General features: G+C 42.1%; 2 protein-coding genes across 4 annotated transcripts in view; both read right to left on the bottom strand.

The window, feature by feature from the left end:
- BBOX1 (gamma-butyrobetaine hydroxylase 1) overlaps positions 1-19,512 on the bottom strand; it is a 56,586-nt gene extending 37,074 nt beyond the window's left edge. Inside the window, exon 1 of one of the 3 annotated variants that reach the window (XM_033006973.1) lies at positions 19,471-19,512. In XM_033006973.1, the coding sequence (XP_032862864.1) occupies positions 19,471-19,507 (37 nt within the window). In that variant the 5' untranslated portion in view covers positions 19,508-19,512. Of the gene's footprint in view, positions 1-257; positions 269-5,958; positions 6,105-19,470 lie in introns of those variants that run through there. The other 2 variants (XM_042785469.1, XM_033006974.2) reach the window with 2 other exon arrangements.
- FIBIN (fin bud initiation factor homolog) lies at positions 14,619-16,679 on the bottom strand. The gene has a single exon (XM_042785470.1). The coding sequence runs from the start codon at positions 16,521-16,523 to the stop codon at positions 15,903-15,905; it is 621 nt and encodes a 206-aa protein (XP_042641404.1). The 5' UTR covers positions 16,524-16,679; the 3' UTR covers positions 14,619-15,902.
- Positions 19,513-21,264: the final 1,752 nt, after the last annotated feature.

The raw sequence follows: 21,264 nt of genomic DNA on the forward strand, positions 1-21,264 counted from the left end.
ACCTTTGGGAACATTCATTATCTATCGCTTACATTTTTTGAGGTGCAGATGGTGTACTCAGACCCATCTATTCAAAAATCCCTTAGCTGAGCAGGGCTCCAATTTGATTCATCATCTCAGCTGTCTTTTGTTTCTGCAGTCAGTTCAATACCTATTGCACAGTCTCTTTTAAAGACACCTCGAGATGAGTTCCACAAATCAAAAGTAGGAACTACTACCAATGAGGTTCAGAAGCTAAACGTTTAAAGTACACATACCTTAATTCCTGTTGTGGATACTATGGAAAAAAGACACAGAAGCCACCTCCCTGCAAGGAAAAGCCTTGTAAACGTGATTTAAGCTACAGCAGAGTTCTGCAAGAGCTCCTTTCCCCTTTCACAGCCACACTTCTTTCCATAGATAAACTCTTTTATTTAAAGCTAGCTGCATACTGTACTGCAGAAAAATGATGCATCCAAATTTTAAATTAGAAAAGAAGTTCTGGTCTAACATTTTTCTTATTCTGAAAAAATACTTGGCCTCCCCTTGAATCAGTAAGTCATTACATACATTTTTAACGGCTGTTTAACCATTCCAAGTATTGCATATCTTCAGTATCTTTTTCTGTTGGTTTTGTTTTTAAGCTCACAGGAAAAAATTTTGATGTCTTGACAAGACCAAGGTCTCCCCAGCTGTACTGGTTTCAGGATAGTTCTCTGTTCAAGGAAGTGGCTTACCTGATGGTAATGGGTCAGATCTACAAATACACTTAATCGACCAAAATATATTTTAGATTAAATTAGCACAATTAAGATGCAGGAGCGCAAGCCACAGAACCATTGCCTAATTGCTTAGGCAACTCAGAAGCTGTTGATACTTTGCCCTTCTGCATACAAAGTTATCTGAAACCCTTAAATGCTAATGATACCCATATCCAGCATGATGAAGACAGAACTGAGTATCCTCACATATACCTGTTATCCAGTTTACCTAAGACTGGCGAACAGATAGCTGCACACCAGAAAACTGTGCAAGGCACGATAGGGCAAGCAAGATCAGAAAATGCCTGACATTTGGACAAATCCAGCACAAAGCATGGCACTCACATCCACTTGAATTTAAGAACACCAGTAGAAAGCATATGAGCAACATAAATGGTTAGATCAATTTATTCCACCTTTCAGTGAGTGTTTAAGGAATTCACGCACAGAGCACTCTTCCCAGAACCAACTACCCAGCTCCTTTGGGGATACAGATGCTTTTCTCTGTGTACTAAATATAAGTAGGTACTCCTGTAGGTATCTGCTTAAAACAAGACCATGAGAAACAGAATTTACTTCTGAAGGCCACCAGGAAGCTCCCCTGGCTTACTAGAAGGGACAGGGGAAATTCCAAGAACTAGATATACATAATGCACCCACCTAAGTAGCTCATTACTTTTGTCCATACATTCATTACATCTATCTGTTCAGTAGTATTCATTTCTTACACAATTTTCTCATCTTACTTCAGTGGTTTGCCAAATAATTTAAGAATTATCCACATGCTTAGTCTTTAACCTAAGCAAAGACTCTTCTTTAACCTTATCATGGAGGTCATGACTATCTGGATGTTGTATATGAACTTATAAATATTTTTCTTCAAAACGTCAAAACAAAGAACAGGAAAAAAATATTTAACCCTTTACTTTCTGAATGTCTCTCAGTGAAGATTCATCACTAAGTTTTAACTTCTACGTGAAGCTTGCCAGATTCAAAGGACTTCTAGGCATCTGCTATTTTACCATTCAATTAAGAAATCTGAACTTGCTTCCCAAAGATTCCTCATAGCACCAGTGGTAATAGGAAACCACATCAGATTCTTTTTTTTTTTTTTTTAATGGCAGGAAACTGAGGTCTATTTATTGTCTTCTTATCACAAATGTCAATTAACTGGTATTTGTTTACCTGGTAACTGATAACCCAGTCACACAAAACGCATGTCAAACAGTCTCTTCTAAATCCATGACAGTAAGTTTTGTAAATGCTTTGGAACAAAAGGTCAACCTAAAAAACCCAGATGAAACCAATCTTGCCAGAAGATTTCTAGATTAAAAAAAAAAAAATTGTATAATAAAACTTCTGGGATTTACTGAGGTGATATATATGTAATCTATGTTACAATGGGGAAGGCTGTAAACCTAATGGGAATTTCCACCTTTTCTTGGATGTGAGAAGCTTGTACAGCAGCGTTCACCTCACTTAACTTTAGACACCTACTGTAGTGACCTACACCTGAACATCACACACACCATCCCCAACACTCCTAACAGGCACATCTGGATCACAATTCAGCTGACCTTTTCAGAAACCTGCTTTAGGATGAGACGAACTAAACTCTTCTCTCCACTGACTACAAAAGAGCCTCAGTGACCAGCTCCAACGTGCATGTTACACCTTCAGTGTTTAAATTCAGCAAGACTACCTTTCATTACATTAATTTTATGATTAACTGATGCTTTTGTTTACAGACAACTGTTGCTATGTACAATTCACTAAACATTATATTGCTGGGAGAATCGTGGACAGTGGCAGCCCTAAACTTTTCTGCCACACAGAGAAAGCGTACACTGCTGTCAGTGGTACCCCTGTTCACACAAGACTGCAGCTTTTGCGTCATCAGTTAAACCTATGGTTAATCACAACATATTCTCCTTAAATACTTCCAATCCTAACAGCTAGAATCTGAAAGAGCCACTGCATCCCACAGGAAGAGGGGAGGATCTTCTTCACGGGCTGCAGCAGAAGCCTTCGATATGTTTAGGATAGGAAACAATTCCACTGGACATTTTCCAATATAACAAAAATAATTTTATGTGGCTTTTTTAATATGCAAATCTACTTTGTCTACTGTTACTCTGCCCCAAGACATATTCAGCTCTTTAGTTTATGCCTATTTATTGAAGTCAATTAACTTGTACCTGCATAACACCACTGTTAATTAGGAAAGAATCATACATTCCAGCTCCAGTATTATTCAGTTTGCTGGTTATGCAAGAGGAAGGTGTGAAAATTACTATAGCAAAGATTTCCCTTGTGGGTAAGTTAAGCATTTACTATTTAAATACACTGCAGTGTTTGCATTAAACTCCTGTCTTTGCTGTAAAGCAATTGTTTGGGTTAGCCAACTACCAAGAGATACTCTATAACAGTAAGAAGGCTGTCTATTGTTTTCCTTGAGTTAGTTATATCATAGTGCTATTACCAAAATGAAACCCCAGATGATTACTAATATCTACTACAGCACATCATGTACGTTTTTTCTTCTCAGATACACAAATTCAAGAGCTTTGCAAGGATTTTTTCCAATTTGCATCAGTGGGGTAGTAGAGTATTCTGGGTCACGTTCTCCACAGAGACCACCCAGCATGTCCTCACTGGACTACTTCAGTAAGGCATTTCACACCAGCTGAGGATTTCTCACTCCTTCTACTACAGTGCTCAACCTTCCCAGCTGCGACCTGTGGGCTGGGTGAGTGTCAGGTACATGGAGCCCCCCCTTTCTCACCTGCACCATGCAAGACCTGAACAGTCAGGATAACCAGCTGCAGGTCGCAGACACAGCACCCAGCAAGGTGTTTCCAAGTGCTTCTATTCCCACTCCAGACCAGCAAGGGGGAAGAGAATAACCACCAGCTCCCGCTAGAATGACAGAGGCAGCCCAGTGCTGGCAGTCCTCCTTCCTGGAGCAGTGGATGACAGAATGCACAGAGCTAGGACAAAATATTCCTCAAGCAGCACTAGCAAGCTCCTAGCTGCCACATGAACAAGAATCCCCTGTCTGATGGCCCTGCCCATTTCCAGCATGCTGTAAGGAAAGGGCAGGTGTCCATGGACTGCATGGCTTTGTCTGGAACCTGTGTGTTATTCCTGACTTCTAATTAAGTGATTTTTCTTTACATTGAACATGTATAAGACATTAAGGTGAACCTGCAAAATGGTAGTGAAATCGAACTGTTCCAGAAAATCCTGCAATTGCACACTTAAAACTACCACACAGGAGCTAACTACTACCTTCCCACTTGATGATGAGGAAACCATTCTTCCCTCTTTACTAGTAAGTGTATCTATAAATGTTGTAACAGGGCAAAATGATCATTTCCAATCCTGATCGTTTGCACAATTATAACTACTGGGTTCTAATGTTGTTTTCCCAAAACCTTTATGTTAAGACACACTACTAAATGCTAGAGAAATACAACTTTATGTCTCAAAAAACCTGGAGTCCAAGACAGCTGAGTTGTCGGTAAAGAAAAACAAAAGCAAATGCCTGGTGCTGGCAGCACCAGGCCACTGCAGAAATGACATGTCATGTTCAAGGAAGCTATTGATGATGATTAATAGAATCAATCACACAACGTGGATTTTCTTATCACATTCAGTATAGTTTTTCAACTCTTGACAGTTGCTTAGAGGTTTGGCTTGCTTTTTTTTTTTTTTTAATTTTTATATAAAGTAGGATGCTAATCTCAAATTAATGGAAGCTCAATTACCAGCAAGAATTCCAGGAGGTTTTTTTCCCTTGTCCCCTCAAAATTTTCAGTCAGACACTTACCCGTATAATAGTGTTTTACACTTGAAATAGCATTCTGTACTTAACTACAAGCAGAACTCACTGATTCACCTAAAGTTAGCATGCTCATGACCATGGTCAAGTCAAAGAGCAACTGATAATGCAAAGTAAATTCTCTGCATCACAACTCTCTGCATTTCTTATCTCTGAACTGGATGCGCGAAGCTGAAAGACACCGCACATAAGTTTGCTCTCAATTATCAGACCTCAGATTTGCATAGTTTAAAACAAATACTACCAATAGCTCCTATGAGTCCCACCATCCCAGAAGAGCATCATCCCAGGCTCACAGATTCTCCGTCCTCATTGTTGTTACTCACTCATACACCTCAGCAACATGGCAAGGGTCAACCTGGACATTGACAGGCAATTACAATTTAAGGTGATCCCCATCACCTGGAGGCTGTGCTTTCATCTTCCTCCACTCTCCAGTTAAAAGGTAATGCTCACTATCCTCTTTCTCAAAAACCTGTCACCTTTGGTTTCCTGAAAACTCACCCAACTCCACCTCATCCAGACTCCCCTGGTTGCTGACAGCAGTGTTAAATTTGTTAACTTTACCTGCACAGCTGCTTAAAAGTTAATCATGACTAAAGACACTTTAAGACAGCTGAGCTATTCTGGATAGTATACGTTCTCATCACGCAAGGTTAAGAAGCTGCAGAGAAATGAAGGACATAATCAGTGTATCAAAATCAAGTTTTAGATACTCCTTAAAACCAGTTTGCTGCATCAGAAGGTGATTAATATAAACCAGCTCCATGCAGGATATAGCAGAATTTAACAGGGATCCATACAAATTTAGACAACTGGAGGAAGAGCTCACACAGGCCTCACTTTGAACTGAGGTTTTATAACTTCTAAGTACTGCCCGAGTCAAAAATGAATGCAAACTTCAGAAAAAAGAATAACCCTGGACTAAATATAGCACATGTAGCGCCTTCGATTGCAAGGCTGAGTTATACCATCTTGTGTACAAGTGTACTAAAGAGTCCCTCCACGAAAACATTCGCCAGATGCTGTTCTCTCAGATTACAACCGAAACAAAGAAGCAAACATTTACTATGAAGTGAAAAACCCTCACATGTTCACAGTAATTCTCGACTACATAGTACCGCGTACGCAGCACCGGGACAGACACAGTCTGGAGAATCCCTGCTGGGAGTCACGCTGCAACCCCACCCCCGCTTCCGGGCCTGTAAATTAGCATAATTAATGGCCGAGGAAGCTTATTTAGGCAGGCAGGTTGGGCAGAAGCGCCTCTCTCGGAGAAGCGGGAAGGACGCAAGGCCCGCGCAGGGCCGGGCCGGGTGTTCCGAGCGGCGGCGGCACCAGCTCCGCCTCGGGCCCCGGCCCGGCTCCCCTTACCTGCCCGCCCGCCGCCGCGGGGCCCCGGCTCGTCCCGGGGCTCGTCCCGGGCCGGTGGGTCCCGTCAGGCCCGGCCCCGGGGAGGACCCGGCCGGTTGGCAGCAGCCCACCCGCAAGGGTGTTTCCCGGGGAATTCGGCTCGGGGATCTCCTCCAGGCTAAGCGGGGCCTTTCATAAATTATTTAGTCCACTGCGAAACAACCGCGCAGAGAGCCGGGCTCGGTTAGGTCCTTGTTTCCCCCTCCCTGCACAGTGACTTTGTGCTTGACTGAGGTGGATTTTTAAAAGGTATTTGGTCTTGATTTGAAGATGAAGGGATGGGAAAGAAGAAGGGGTGGGAAAAGTCAGCTTTTCCTATGGCTCCTTCTTCCCTGTGTGGAACAAACACACTTGCCAGCCACTTCAGGTTCCCAGTTTTCACTGAAGAGGGAGATCAGACTAACAACCCTCCTTGGCCCAAGGGACCAAAGCAAGGACCTGGGAAGAAATATAGCACAGAATGTCCTGGCTCTCCTCAGTAGGTGTGATGAGAAACATGCCCATACAACAGAAGCAGAGAGACAAAATGGGTAATAAATTAAAAAAAACAAACAAACAACACCACCACACAACCCCCCCCCCCAAAAAAAAAAAACCTGAAGTCTTTATATGACAGATGTAGCCTACATTAAACATCACTGAATACAAAAGATGGCCTTTACAGGCAACACTCAGTGGGACTATGGCCAAGCAGAGCCTATATTGTGTCATAAACCATCCCTTCTGTTTCAGAGGGAATGGCTTGTGTCTGTATTCTCCAAGATAATGGTGCAGATTTATATCAGCAACAGTGTGGCTGGCAGGACTAGGGCAGTGATCGTGCCCCTGTACTCGGCACTGGGGAGGCTGCACCTCCAACACTGGGTTCACTTTTGGGCCCCTTGCTACAAGACAGACACTGAGGGGCTGGAGCGTGTCCAAAGAGCGGCAACAAAGCTGGGGAAGGGTCTGGAGCACAAATCTGATGAGGAGCAGCTGAGGGAACTGGGGTTGTTCAATCTGGAGAAGAGAAGGCTGAAGAGAAACCTTATCCATCTCTACAGCTACCTAAAAGGAGGCGGTAGCGAGGTGGGGGTTGATGTCTTTTCCCAAGACACAAGTGATAGGGTGAGAAGAAACAGCCTCAAATTGTGCCAGGGGAGGTTTAGAGTGGATTTTAGGAAAGATTTCTTCACCGAAAGGGTTATCAAGCATTGGAACAGGCTGCCCAGGAAAGTGGTTGGGTCACCATCCATGGAGGTGTTTAAAAGATGTGCAGAGGTGGACCTTAGGGACATGGTTTAGTGGTGGACTTGGCAGTGCTAGGTTATCAGTTGGACTCTGATCTTAAAGGTCTTTTTCAACCTAAATGATTCTATGTGATGGTTTTACTGTCAGACAATTCCTGTGAGCAGAAAAGCTTCAGGCAGATGAGCTTCCTGGGAATAAATTTAAAAACAGCACAAGCATACCCTCATTATTTAGTGTCCAATACCTTTTGGCTGGCAAATATGTTAGTGCTGCATTTATTCGAACAGTGTGTTCCTCATGGTTGAAGGGAGGGAGGATTTAACAGGAAGAAATATGGCTTGTGTAGCTGAAGGCAATGGTGGGATGTAGCACCTACCAGTTTTTGACTGGATCAGCTCATGTTGATCTTCAAGTTTTCAGCTTGTATTGGACTGGAATCCCCACTTTCTTCATTACACGTAAGCTGGTGGCACGACTGACATGAGAAAGGAGAGCTGAACAAAAAAGGAAAACCTTTATTTTCCACCTGATGGGAAGCTCTTTCCCAGCTGTGCAGAAGGTACCTGCTCCACTGGACAGTCAGTGGCCACGCTGTGGTCTGCAAAGCACCCAGAAAAGCCCTGGTGCCTCAGTAGAACCAATAAAGGGAAACCCTTCAACATAAATGTTGCCTAAGCAGCACTTTTCACAGACAGTAAAGCATTCACAAAGATGAAAAGTTGACTAGTTGGATGGAAACAAGCACATGCAGAAGTGAAAACATTCAATGACTGTTTAGAGACTGTCTAAGCACTTTGGCAGTTAAAAAGGGCTAAGACTGAGTCTGCGACTTATAGGAAATTAAATATTTTTGTTGGTAGTTATCATTCAACATCTTCAATAATAAATAACCTTCACGTGCCAAAGCAGTGCTGTAATGCATGGAGTTGGATGCATTAATTTCTTTTAAGGAAAGAGTGGTAGGAATTAGTTGCTTTCAAATTTGCTTCCAAATCCATTTCCCACTTTTTTCACATTCTTGCCTTGTTTGGTTTTGTTTGTTTGTGGTTTTTTTTTTTTTTTTTTTTTCCCAGTTTTCTCTGTAGAATACACACATTCTTCATTGTCATGGCTGTCTTCATAGTTTTTTTTATTTTTCAGTAAGTAACTAACATATACCTCCCCTTCCACCTGTCCCCCACCCTACCTCTCCCCACACCCTGTTATTTGAAACAAGGAGCTTGGAAATTCTAAATTATTTTAAAGGTTTGATAGATTTGATGTCTGGCAGATAATCGGGTTTGTTTCATATATACTGTTTATAAAGTATAAACTGTTTACAAATTGCTTTATTTATTCACTGCAGACTCTCATTCTTCACTACAAAACCAAACAAGATAATTCTGTACCTGCAGGGATTTTATAGAGTACATACCTCAGTCCTTGTGTCAGTTGCTCAAGTTGTAGCTCTTAGGAAAGGGCAGTGTGAACATTCTGCCTGTAGATGAATGTTGCTTGAGAAGCCACAGCTTTTAGTTTTCTGACTCTTAGGCTGTTGGCTTTGCAACCTATTACATTAACACTTTCTCAAGTATTTTTGCTTCTTTGTTTTCTTTAGAACCAGTGCACACCATATTAAATGCATACTGGCTGAAAGAAAACTTTTTATACTGTATATGTTTATAATTAATTTATTAGTTTTACTAATTAAAGGGAGAATCAGGTGAATGGATTAGTTTCAAGTGTGGAGAAGCAAGTCAAGTTATATCTAAATAATATATTTAGAGTTTTTTAATGAGTGAAATCTGTTATTAACATGAACTAAGTATATAAGCATACATATAAATACACATCAGGCTGGGAAAAAAAAAAAAAAAACAAAAAACAGAAGAAATTTTGTTTAGACCTTAGGAAGAAAAGCTGTATATAGACCAAGAATGGAATTTTTTCTTACTTTTTTCAAGCCAAAAGGGGAACATTTTGAAGTATTATAAGCATAATAAGGAAGGTGTGAGAATTGAAACAGTCGTAAGACTCATTTGGTAACCAGAGCACTCCAAGGTGTTTGCAAGACTGGGTCTCTATTTTTATAAGAAGTGTTACATAATACGCAAGTGGAAAAGTATCCTATCCATGTGGAAATAAAAACAAACTGCCTTCAAGATGACATAACTCAGCAAAACATGAATCATTAGTGTTGTGCTTGTATTTGCTGAGTATCTACAAAAGAAAAGTTTAGAAGATGTATGTCAGAAGTGCTATATAATGAAAATCTGGACCTTATTTATTTTACAGTACATTTATGTGCCTTTTTACTGTCACAACATCATTTTGATGAATCCTGTAGTGCAAGATCAGTTCACTGATTCCCACTGGACTTTATTCTGTCACTGTTGTTCATACAGGGATGTATGATGCCCTGGGGGTTATGCCATGGGTTTCCATATGACAACTAGTCTATGCAGTAAGTTACTGCCGAATAAATTGAAAGATGGCAGCAATCAATAGGTAAAGGGCATTGCAAAATTTCAAGTTGCAGACTAACATGCAAAGAGCATAGAAAGCAAAACATCCTTAGGAAGCAAACTCTGATGTTCGTCCAATAAATTCGCTACCCTGACACGACAGTAAAAGGCTATGAACTAGACCAGTATTCCCAGTGGAATCAGACATACCAAAAATAATGATGTTTTCCTGCTCCCATGAGCTTCAGCTCTGCCCATGTGCTGTGGAGATATAAGCAGCAACTCAGAGCAGGCCCGAGACATCTGCGCAGCAGGGCAGACTGGAACGTAGCTTAGAAATGTAGAGGAATTAATATTAAACTCAGTAAGACTATGTAAGTAAATAAATACCACGCAGCCTGCATATGGTTGTGGAACCAGACACAATGGAAAGGTGGATAGGAGCTATAAATCAATATATATGTTGCACAGGGGATTGCCTGGATTTTTGAAAACCGTTATTGCCACAGAAATATAAATGTTTGAAACAAAAATCTGGCCTGCTTGCAAATTAGCTTCTAGGGTAGATGAGCACAGGGTGAACTTCAGTTCGTTCTTGATATACACGATCAGATTCATTCCTCTGCACTCATATCAGGAAAAAAAACAGAGCGTGGTTTACCTCTTCTTCATTCACTTAGTATTTTCTATGGTTACTCTCCTGAAATCAGAGGATATGCAAGATATTATTTAAAATTACAAACCTAATAGCATCCTGACTTGTGCGCTGACTCCATTATGAGCTAGCTTGTGTCTTCTTGTGCCTCTGTTAGAATCCAGAGTTAATAAGTATATTACTTTCTAAGAAAGCATCAAAACATAAAAATCATTTGCAAGATATTTAATATATGCACTCATATTACTCTGAATTTTGATACAAATCTCAGTTAAACCATTATATGGTTTTTTTATGAATTTGAAACATTCATATTCATAAAAAAAGGTCAAAGCCTGCTATTAAGAAAAGTTGACTGCTCTTGATTAACTAAAGAGCTGTCAACACAGAAAGTGCATGAGAAGTAATTTCTTATCATTACCCACCTAAAAGCATTACAAGCTCTTAAATAAATTTAAGTAAAAAAAGCTGAGAACTTAAGACCAAGAACTAATTGTCTTGGACCTAGCACTAAACTAAAATTCTCGGTCCTGTTATTTTTGAGGAGAGATGGTAAGTAGACAGAAAAAACCCCCCACATCTTGCAGTTTGGACAGTCTATAGTAAAGTCTCTATTATTTACACTAAAACTCATTTATGTTGGTGACTCCTCTTGTAGGGAAATGTTTGTAGCATGGAAAAAGTATGGAAAATACAATGCAAGCACACAGCTTTTTCGCTCATCCTGCACTTGCCAATACGTAGTGCTGGACAATGAATCTCTCCTTAAGACAACCTTCTCTGAGGACAATTTTTCCCCTCGCCTAAAGAAAGACATGAACAATTATTATTACATAAGCAGCTTCTAAGCACTTAAAAGAAATATACATACAGCCTAAGGAAGGCTGTCATCTGAAAAGAAATTATACATCTGGCATTGTCTTCTCTTATGAAAGAACGCTAATGGCATGTTGGAGACTATCAGCGATACCTCCCCAAGGTAAGGCAGTTTTCAAGGACGAATGACTCTACAAGCCATGAATGACTCTGTCCAAGCCACATCATTAAAAATGTAATGATTATGGAGACCATATGTTTTTCTTGTTACAGGATTAGTCATTAAATTCTGCCTTTTCCAGTTGTAAACTGATCTTGTAGGCAGGATGACAACTTTATGAAGAAAATAAAATAAGCACAGTTATAGTATTTTTATACACATATATTCTAATAAAAGCTTTTTTAAAAAGCATGTAGTGGGGTCAATATTTTTGCCAGTTTCACATACTTCAGGAATGAAATACAGACCCACAAATTGTTCAATTTTTGCTAATGGCTCACTAAAAATCAAAGTAATAGAAAATAAATTCCCCAATGGGCTAGAAGTAAAAATACATTTTAAAAGATAGAAAAATACCAGATTTTGGACATACAGAACTTGCTTCAGGAATAATGGCTGTCAAATACATTTCACTCAGCAACACTTCAGTGTTAGCTGAAAACTTCTTTACCAATCACAAAAGCGATATTCAAGAAGCATGAGCAAGAAGCTGGTAAAGTAACGTGAAACCCATCCAAATAAATAACTACACCGACAGCAACAGATCCACCCAATAGAGCTTCTCCACAAAATATACATTTTCTAGGTAAGATCACAACCAGAGATGATGCTTTCTCTGTAGCTCAACAGGTTGTTTCTATTGACTAAAGCAAGTATATTTTTTCCTTCTGACGTACCCATCTTGGCAACCTGCACCTGAGCACATGGTGACTTGCAGGAGCAACAACTTAGCTTCAGACAATTCATACAGCCAGCTTGGCACACAGCGGATTTTTGAGAGGCTTACCGTATTTTTGAAAGCTGCCCTCGCCTTCTGTTACTCCGGATGGTCCTGGGTAGGTCAACCTTTGAAACTTTGGAAGTTGGAATTTTGAAAGCCACTATTTGTACCACCAGCCCCATAAATTCCTAGCCATTGACTTGACACAAGGCAAGCACTGACTTTTTTTCCCCCAAGCTTTTATTAGTGCTGATGTGAGACAGCACAGTTTGCTCCATATTCACGCTCTGAGCTTCTTCCTCTCCATGTGTGTATCAGTAGGTGTGAGAATGCCCACAGAAGAGCACAGCCTTCAAAAGTAAGCTACCTGCAGAGGAGTGGAAGTGTCTCTTCATGCCTCGTTTTGACTCTTGATGAGTTAAATCACAGTGGCAAAGAAAACTTAAGTATTAACTAAGCTCTTTTTGACTGTTCCAGCTGCATTACTTTTTTTTTTTTTTTTTTTTTCAGAGAACATGGTCATCTGCCCTTCACTACCATCAACTCTTTAATAAATTCAGAAATCAATATATATTTTGAAAATCCCCAGAACACCACAAAACAAGACCAAGTCAGCTTAATCTTAGTTCGAACTTCTGCATTAAAAAAAATAAAAAGAAAAAAAGAGCCCAATACTGATGCAATATTGGTATTTAAATACAACAGGAAGAGCTATTGGGACAAAAGAGCTGCTACAATCATCCTTTTAAAACTATCTGCTTAAAAATCCTTACTGAGCTTTCAACGATAGAAAGGCCTCTACTATTTGAAATAGGCTGTATAAACCCAAAGAATCTTAATGTGATTAATGAAGTTTTATCAGATAAAAAAAAAAAAAAGCAGGAAAAAAATATAAGATGGAGAAGAGGACTGTAAAATCATTTTCATAGTTTTGAAAGAACCATTTTGAATTTAAAACTTTAAACTGCTGGCTATCACTAAACACTCAGTTCTCGCAGGCACTGCTGGTTTATAAAGGCCATTTAACACATCAGTTCTGACTCCAAATTGATAAATTTAATAGATACATTTAATATATACATTTGCTTAGACCACCCAGAATGATGTAGACCAAATTCTAGATTTAAATGTCCTAAAAGTGTTTTGTACTGGCTTCATCAAATCCACCTATGATTACCCCTTTTTACTAAACATGTGAACTTAGATATAAACCAGACTCAGATGTATGCATTTTCTTTTTGAAAGAGAACATTTAAAGCCTTTTATAATCAATGGTACAGAGCAGATTTCTGATTTTATTTCAATTTCAAATACAAAAATGTTTATATATTCCTGAAACATAAATCAATGTAGATATTTATAAAAATATTCCTATTTATCATATGAAACATTGGTGTGGCTTTTCAAGAACCACTGTGTTGTTTCATTAGGTACAACTTACAGTGAGGGGTATCGAGTGAAATGAGTTATACTGTAAATCTCCACAGGTCACGTAATCTGCTTTGGAAAGTACACTGTCTGCAAACATTTACTCTCTTGGTATGCTGCATCCGTTGGGATAGTTTGAGCTTAACTAAAAGTTTGCTACTTCAAACAGAATAGCCAAGCTGCTCAAAGCATATGCAGGAAGCTGTGTTTTACACTACTACTACTATTTCTCTATTAGGATTTTAATAGTGCTCTCATATGGCTGAAACACTAGCGTGGCCTGCCATCTTAGTTTCTTTACTGACGTTTACAATTCATGTTATAACCAGTGACTCAAACAGTGGGTAAGCAGAGACTAAAAGCCCTTTTAAGAAGCATTTGGGCACAAATGGAACCATGTGACATCTTTGGTGCCCGCTTCTAAATGGGTAAGATTCAGAGAGAAACAAGAGACTGGACATAAATGAAATCCTCAGCCACTTCTAGAGCTTGGTCCATCCCAGAAATGCTGTGTGGTTGGCCGTGGTAGTGGGCAGACAAAACTCAGCGACTCCAATGGCCCTTTTTGCTCTTGTGTTGTTCTATCTAACCTTAGAGGCAAGGAAACTATCACAAATAAAGTTATTTTTAAGATCTAGAATCTGTCATACCTTCTAACTTGACAACATACTAGAAAATAACACCGAGTACTTATGCTGATTTCAATTAATAAAATGTTTAATTTTTTTTCAGGCAGATCTTCAAAGATACTGGGGATCTAAGGTACAAATTGGTATCTGAAGTATCCTGCTAGGAGCTACACCTCACCGTCTTCAGCGAAAGTGAGCTGCCTGGATGGTCCAGAGGTTCTGTAAGCACATACCTTCCTCAGACATTTCCCAGTGCTTTCAGCGCTCTGGTCCCAGGTGACTTACATTGATCCACTACACTGTTGAGTAACTTACCAACTAGATGGTTTGAAGACCAAAGTATAACAGAACTTGAGCAGGTTTAAGGTCAGACCTCAAGTGTGCATCAAACAGCTTCTCTTCCAGTGCCATGAGGTTGCTAGTTTCTTAAAAAGGCTTAAAAACTCCAAAAAAAAAAAAAAATCCACCCTACGCACCCTTCTGTATCATCGCTTTTAATGAAACTTTCTTACCTCTCGAGTCTGTACATTTTTATTTAACTAAAAAGCAAGTTATTTCATTTGGCAGGATCTACATACTTGCATTTTTTTTTTTTCTGAAAAGAGGTATTACAACAGCATGTTTTAAATCAAGAGCATCTCAAGCAGAACAGTAAAAGAAAAATGTGCTTTAACACTGTTTTCAAACATTTATTAAAACATACAAAACATACGGACGTTTTTTATCCCAACAGTGATTCTGCCTGCAGTATCTGTAACCAAGTAGCCACATTACCCCAAACTGACAATTAAACAGCAATGAGTCTAAAAACCCAAACAATCCTCCCCCTCCTTCCCACTAGGCACTTCTGCTATTGTCTAGGAGCACAAATAGTTTTATTAATAGCTTAGCTAGCAAAAGTACAAAGGCACCAACAAGAAATGTCACTGTGCTGGCACAGACAAAACCTTTTCGTCTGCTTTAGAAACATGCTCTATGAAACCTGGCTCTCAAATTTGGGATCTGAAACTACAATCACCACTAGAGCTCCTTCTTCTCACTATAAAAATCTGCATCAGCATTCTCAGGATCTGACATAAGCCTTTTTGGCTGGCTCTTGGGGTTATGATAGCTTAGAGTCACAGATAAGCAAGCCTGGAAGAGTAACAAATCCTGCCAGAATAGTTCCCGTCTTTCAGAACACAAACTGAAATCACAGCTTTAAGTTACATAGTAAAACAATACTTAACGTGCACTGAATACATACCGTTACAAAAGGTTAAGGAAATTAATAGAGGGCCAGAGGTTTCACCCTGACGGGCTGTAACAACAAAAGCAATTTAAGCATCAGCAACAGGCGGGTCCGGAGGTGGCTGGCGAGCACCACGCTTCACCCAGGTTTGCGGCAGGTGAGCCGCACGCAGAACAGGCGATACATAAACCGGTGATGGGGAATCCAAGACGAGAAGGCTTACTTTCCTCTGTGACCAGTGTCGAACAGCATAACCCGGGCTACAATTTTTTTATTTATTTTTTTTTTTTAAATACGGGATATTAACTTAAACATACCTCTAGCTTCCTGGTTTACTGAAAGCACGCTATTCGTTTAGCAAGTCCAACGTAATAAATAAGTTTTTTCCAGGGCGAAGGATGTGTTTGTGCGAGGAGGGGCTTCCTCCAGGCAGAGCCCGGTGCCGCGTCCTCCGGAGGGGCTGGCGGCGGGGCCGGGGGTGCCGCCGGCGGGGCGGGGGGCCCGGGGCCGGCCGGGGCGGGGGGTCCCGGCTCAAGCGCGGAGATAATCGTTCTTGAGGCGGCTGAGGCGGGCGCCGTGGCTGCGCACGGTGAGGGCCAGGAGGTCGTGCTTGTCCCGCAGCCCGCTGGAGATGTGGCGGGTCTCCCGCAGCAGGGCGCGGGCGTGCAGCAGCAGCCCCAGGAAGCTGTCGCCCAGGCGGGCCTCCTCCCGGCCGCCCTGCTCCTGCCCCTGACGGAACTTGCCCTCCAGCTCGCTCAGCGACCGGTCCGAGCTGGAGTAGGCGTCGCTGATCTGGGCGGACTCGCGGCGCAGGTAGGTGCTGTAGCTCTCCTCCCCGTCCAGGTCGTAGGAGATGCTCTTGCCGATGCCCTCCAGCACCCGGCCCGCGTCCTCCACCTGCCGACCCAGCACCGTCAGCTCCTCCCGCAGGCTCAGCCCGCCGCCCGCCGCCGCGCCGCACCGCCGCTGCTCGCTCACCCGGAACAGCAGCTGGCACCGCTCGGGGTCGTCGTTCTCCTCGTAGTCCCCGTCGGGGACGAAGTAGTGATGCAGGGTCCCGTTGGACATCTCGGGGTACAGCGGGCCCTCGAAATACCCGCGGCAGAGGCTGCAGAGGCAGCCGAACCACAGCAGGCGCAGCACTGCCGGCATGCTGCGGCCAGCGCCGGCGGCGGGCAGCCTAGGGCCGGCCGGCGCCGCGCTGCCGCTGCCCCCGCCCCATGGGGCTCCCCCGGCCCCCGCGGGGCACGGCCGCCTGGGCGGCGGAGCCGGGACGGCTCGGGCAGGGCCGGGCGGGAGGGCGGCGGCGCCGAGGCCTGAGGGCGCTCTGGGGCCGGCGCTGGGCGCACCGCCCTTAAAAGCCGGGCAAGCCCGCGCCGAGGAGGAAGCGGCCCCCGGGCCGGGCCGGGCCGGGCCGCCCCCCGCCCCGGGCACCGGCCGCCGGGCCCCGCGGGCCCCGCCCCCCCGAGCATCGCCCCCGGCCCCGGCCCCGCGGGGAATGGGGGGACGCACGCGTCCACCTTTCGCCCCTTCATAAGCCGCAAACCTGGGGTTGCGCCGCTTTTCTCTCTCTTTTATCTTTTTTTTTTGTTTGTTTTTTTTGTTTTTTTCCCATTAAAAATGCTTTGCTCATCGGGTTTTCAGAGCAGCAAACGGGGCGCGGGGCAGAGGGAGTTCGCTGGCCCCCCCACCCCCGAGCGGTTTGTCACTCAGTAAAAACTTGAAAACAGATGCAGGTTCCAGTGTAAGGTCTAATGCAATAAACCTTGGTGGGAGGGGGAAATGAAACACAAAATCTGTTCTTAAATGTCAGATGCATCCGAGGAAAATCCAAATAGAGTTCAACCTGTGGGGCCAACTGTGTAAAATTTTAAGCATTTCTCTTTCCTGAAACAATACCCTGTGTGAATCCAGTAGCTGCTGTACAGCAGAGCTAAACCTTGCACGTAACTAGTATAAATCTGTCTTTGCCGTTTTTGAGTTGTTAAATCAAGGTGAGATCACAAAAAGAAAGGGTCTGTAAAGTTACCAGCTCCTTTCACATCATCTGTCCTCTTTCATGGAAAAAATCACCAGCTAGCAGAGATTATACCAAATCCTGCAGTCAGAGTTAAAATTCCCACCACTGTTCATGAGGGTTTTGCATGCAAAACTATATCACTTCTTTAATGTAAGCATTTTAGCTATCTTCCTGATACCTTCTGCCCCTTGTAAATAACTATGGTGCTTATAGTTAACTTTATTGGGAAACAGTCCAGATGGTTATGTTGTATCTCTGCTTTTTTCACTATTATGCTGGGCAATGTAGATGACAGCCTTATGGAGCTCAGGGGACTTCGGCTCTACCATTTCTTATGCCGCCATGACTCTAGACGCTTCCATTTCAAATGCAGAGTCTTAAGCCCCTTCCCTCACGGCGGCTTCGTTCCGTAATCACAAGCTATCTGGGCTGTGGGCACACGTGAAGCAAATAGCTGCTGCGGAGCCCAGCTGCTGTTGTCGAGCTCAAGTGTGCTGAGGTCCACAAGCTGCTCCTTTCTTTGCTTGCAGTTCCCTGAGAGGCTCCAGTGTGGCCCCCGTTTCCACGGATCTGGCTTTGGCAGCTGGGTGCTGATTCTGCTCCCCTGCTGCTGATGGGTAGGTCCGTAGGTTCCTGGGAGATCAGTGATGAGCTCAGCTACGTGGCCAGGCCCCTTAAGGTGTGACACAGCAGCATGTTCTCACTGTCAGTGTCGCCTTTAATACTTAACGATGACCCGTGCTATCAGCGTTCCCTAGTATTGACTCTAGAGCCTACTGAAGCGCTTTCAGTAAGCGCAGGAGGTCTTAAGACTAACAAAGACCAAGAAACAGGAGCAAAAAATAAACCAACAAGTCAGCGAACCAACAAAAGCCTAACCCAGAGACAGCAAGGGTCATAGCTGAACCCATCACTTACTGAATTGCTTTAAGTAGACCTTCCAAGCCTCAAGACCACGTGCAGATGCACCTCAAGGTGAGCAATGTTTGCAAGGTCCAGGCAACTTCTTTTTCACTGCTGAGAACCCAGGCCAGACAAGCTATCCAAACAGAAACACTCCACACATTTGGAAACATTTAAAATTTGTAATTAAGTTCAGAAAACACTCAGAGAAATAGGTTGGATTAGGCTAAGCTTTTATGCTTCAGCTTTCTATAAAAGGTTTAAAGCTTATTCAACTGAGCGTGCTTGGCATTTGTCCTTGGTCTGTGTTTGCCAAGAGGGGCTCTTTCAAACAATTTTATTCCCAGGACGCTCTTCTTTCACCTAATATTTTATTTGATTCCTAATTCTTTGCCAGCCGTAGTACTTTATCTACATAAGTTTCCACCCCAGCTGGTGTTACTGCCAGTTGACTGGTTTGGCTGATACTGGGGTTGTGGTAGACTCCACTTTTGAGGTCTCTTCATGGAAGTACTGCGCTGTAAATCACTCTGCTGTAGCTTTGTCAGCATGGTTAGGCTTTCACCAGTGCCACAGTGGGTAAAAAATTCAACCTTAGTAAATACTTTTTCTCCATCTCTTGATACATTAAGAGACTAAGAGGTGTCTCTTGCTCCCTGTTGCAGTTGCTCACTCCCAGCTACTGCTATTTTCAATTCAACATGCATTATCCAAGTTTTATTTAAATTTTACATCAAAATAGTCTCTATCCAAGTAACCCACTTGGAATGTCTGCTTCTGAAGGAAGTCTGCAATAAAGGATCCACAGTCTTGGTGACTCAGCAGGCACAGCTTTGGTAAAAGATGGAACTTGCTGAAAGATACCCAACAGCCTGATCCAAGGCAATACCTATTATGGTTCAGGATTACAATGCAACAGAATCCTAGGTTTTAACTGAAAAGCATCAAACAATGGCAAAGACGTAGGCTCACACTGACAGAACACTACTGTGCATAAGTAGCCATTATTCACTCCAAACTCACATCTAAAAGACAAAAGTCTTAAGACTGCAGTGTGATAAAATAACATGAATAACTTTAAACTGTCCATAAAACCATGTGCGTACAAATGAAAATCAGTCTGTTTTTTTTTTTTTTTTTTTTTTTTGAAAGACACACACTGAAAGTAACAATTACCTTTATCCATCAAGACCTGGGTTGAAGGGTCAGACATTTCCATCACAGTTAATGCTAGCAGGAACACCACAGCGATGACTGAAATATCAACATAAAAATCAGTGTCAGTGTAGAGTTTTCAAAAGTAATTTCTGGCATTATCTGGAAGGCACAGAGGGCAATAAAACTGAAAGAGGACCGAAGGGAATTTCTCAGGAATACCAGAAATGTGGAGGGGAGGGAATCAGGGAGGAGAGCATGCTGTTTTCTGCTGAATGTTGCATTTTCTGCTGAGAACCCATAGGGGTAGTTGTATGAGATCAGATATCTGGGGAGCTTTTGGGATACATCCAAGAAACAGCTGCTCCTTGTGGCACGCTCCCATGAAGGCCCTCATTGAAATCCTGGCATTGTCAAAAGGCCCATTGATTTCAGCATGACAGTATCTTACGCTCCGTGCCTGCTCAAGCATTTAAAAATTCCTTTTGCATAAAATGAGGAAAAAGTAATGGAAAGAAAAATAAAGCATTGTACTGATACTGTCTTTTTACAAATACTTGACATGATATACTCTGCTGTGGTAAAGCCATTGTTTTTCCATTGAACAGCATTAGGTTTGTAGTACTATAAAGAACTGCAGAATTTACTCTGCATAACCTCTTGTTCCAACAGCACCAAAATCAGCCTCCAGCCTATGAGCTGATGGCAAATATGCAGCTCGGCACTAGATTTCAGGTGACGTGGGCATAATCTTCCTCTGCAAGCAGTGCTTCATCTTTGGTTCTTGGCTCACATGTGCTTGCTATTTCTGTCGCAGATGACAGTAAACTTTGCAGCATCAGAATGTTTCAGATGTAAATGGCCATTAATTTGGAGAACAGATATATGCTATATGGTCCTAAAGGCCCCCCAGGCTTTAGGGTATAGATGTTGTTTGCTGACTACTGGCTTCTGTTTTCCTGCTGTGAACTGTTCTATAGCTTTGCATAAAGATACCTTGTTTAAACATGAGACTAACAAGTATGTGTGTGTAATTTCTAATTATAGGTTGTCGTACTAAATGTTCAAATGGCATCAAGTTAGGTGGGCATGAAATAGACCATGTAAGAATAATGCTAGGTTTCTTGTAGGAAAATTGCCATAATAATATACCAGAAATTCTGCAGAATAAAAAAAAAGATTTAGCAAATGAAACTTTTATAAAGCAATTAATATTCATGCAGTATAACTGTAGGATACAACAGAAATTATGAATAAATATGCTGAAGCGTAAACTGTACTGAATGTTCCAGGACCAACATATCTACCTGTCATTACACTGAATGTTTTAATTTCTTAGAAAGGCGAGTTTAATTCAAGAACAAGAGATTTCTCAAATATAAATTTGTAGAGAAAACTTTGTTGTTAGCTTATGTTTAGCACTAATGGATTCCAATAAACCTTTTCTTCTGACAGTTTTCAGGCTGAAACCACAGCTGTGTCTGGGCATGGAGTCCTCTGGGTCCTTTAGCACTGTCCCTTCTTGGATAAGCAATAGAGAAATCTGAATTCACAAACCATGAGTACCCATAGGAAGTAGTGGGTATGAGGCTTAACATGAATGCAGCTAATAGGAGTCTGTCAGGCTGGTTATCTCAGAAGAATATACAATTAGTATTGAATCTACTTTTTAGCCAACAACAAAATGATCTCAACCTTGGCAGAAAAATGCAGAAAGAGATTTTACCACAACCCCCCTCTGTTGTGGGTGCTTGTTTACTTTATGTAAATATAATTTTCTTAAAGCAGAAAATTGAGGATGTGCTCAGGTTATTT

The sequence above is a fragment of the Tyto alba genome, unplaced genomic scaffold, assembly GCF_018691265.1.
Source record: "Tyto alba isolate M040663 unplaced genomic scaffold, T.alba_DEE_v4.0 Super-Scaffold_8, whole genome shotgun sequence".
NCBI lineage: Eukaryota > Metazoa > Chordata > Aves > Strigiformes > Tytonidae > Tyto > Tyto alba.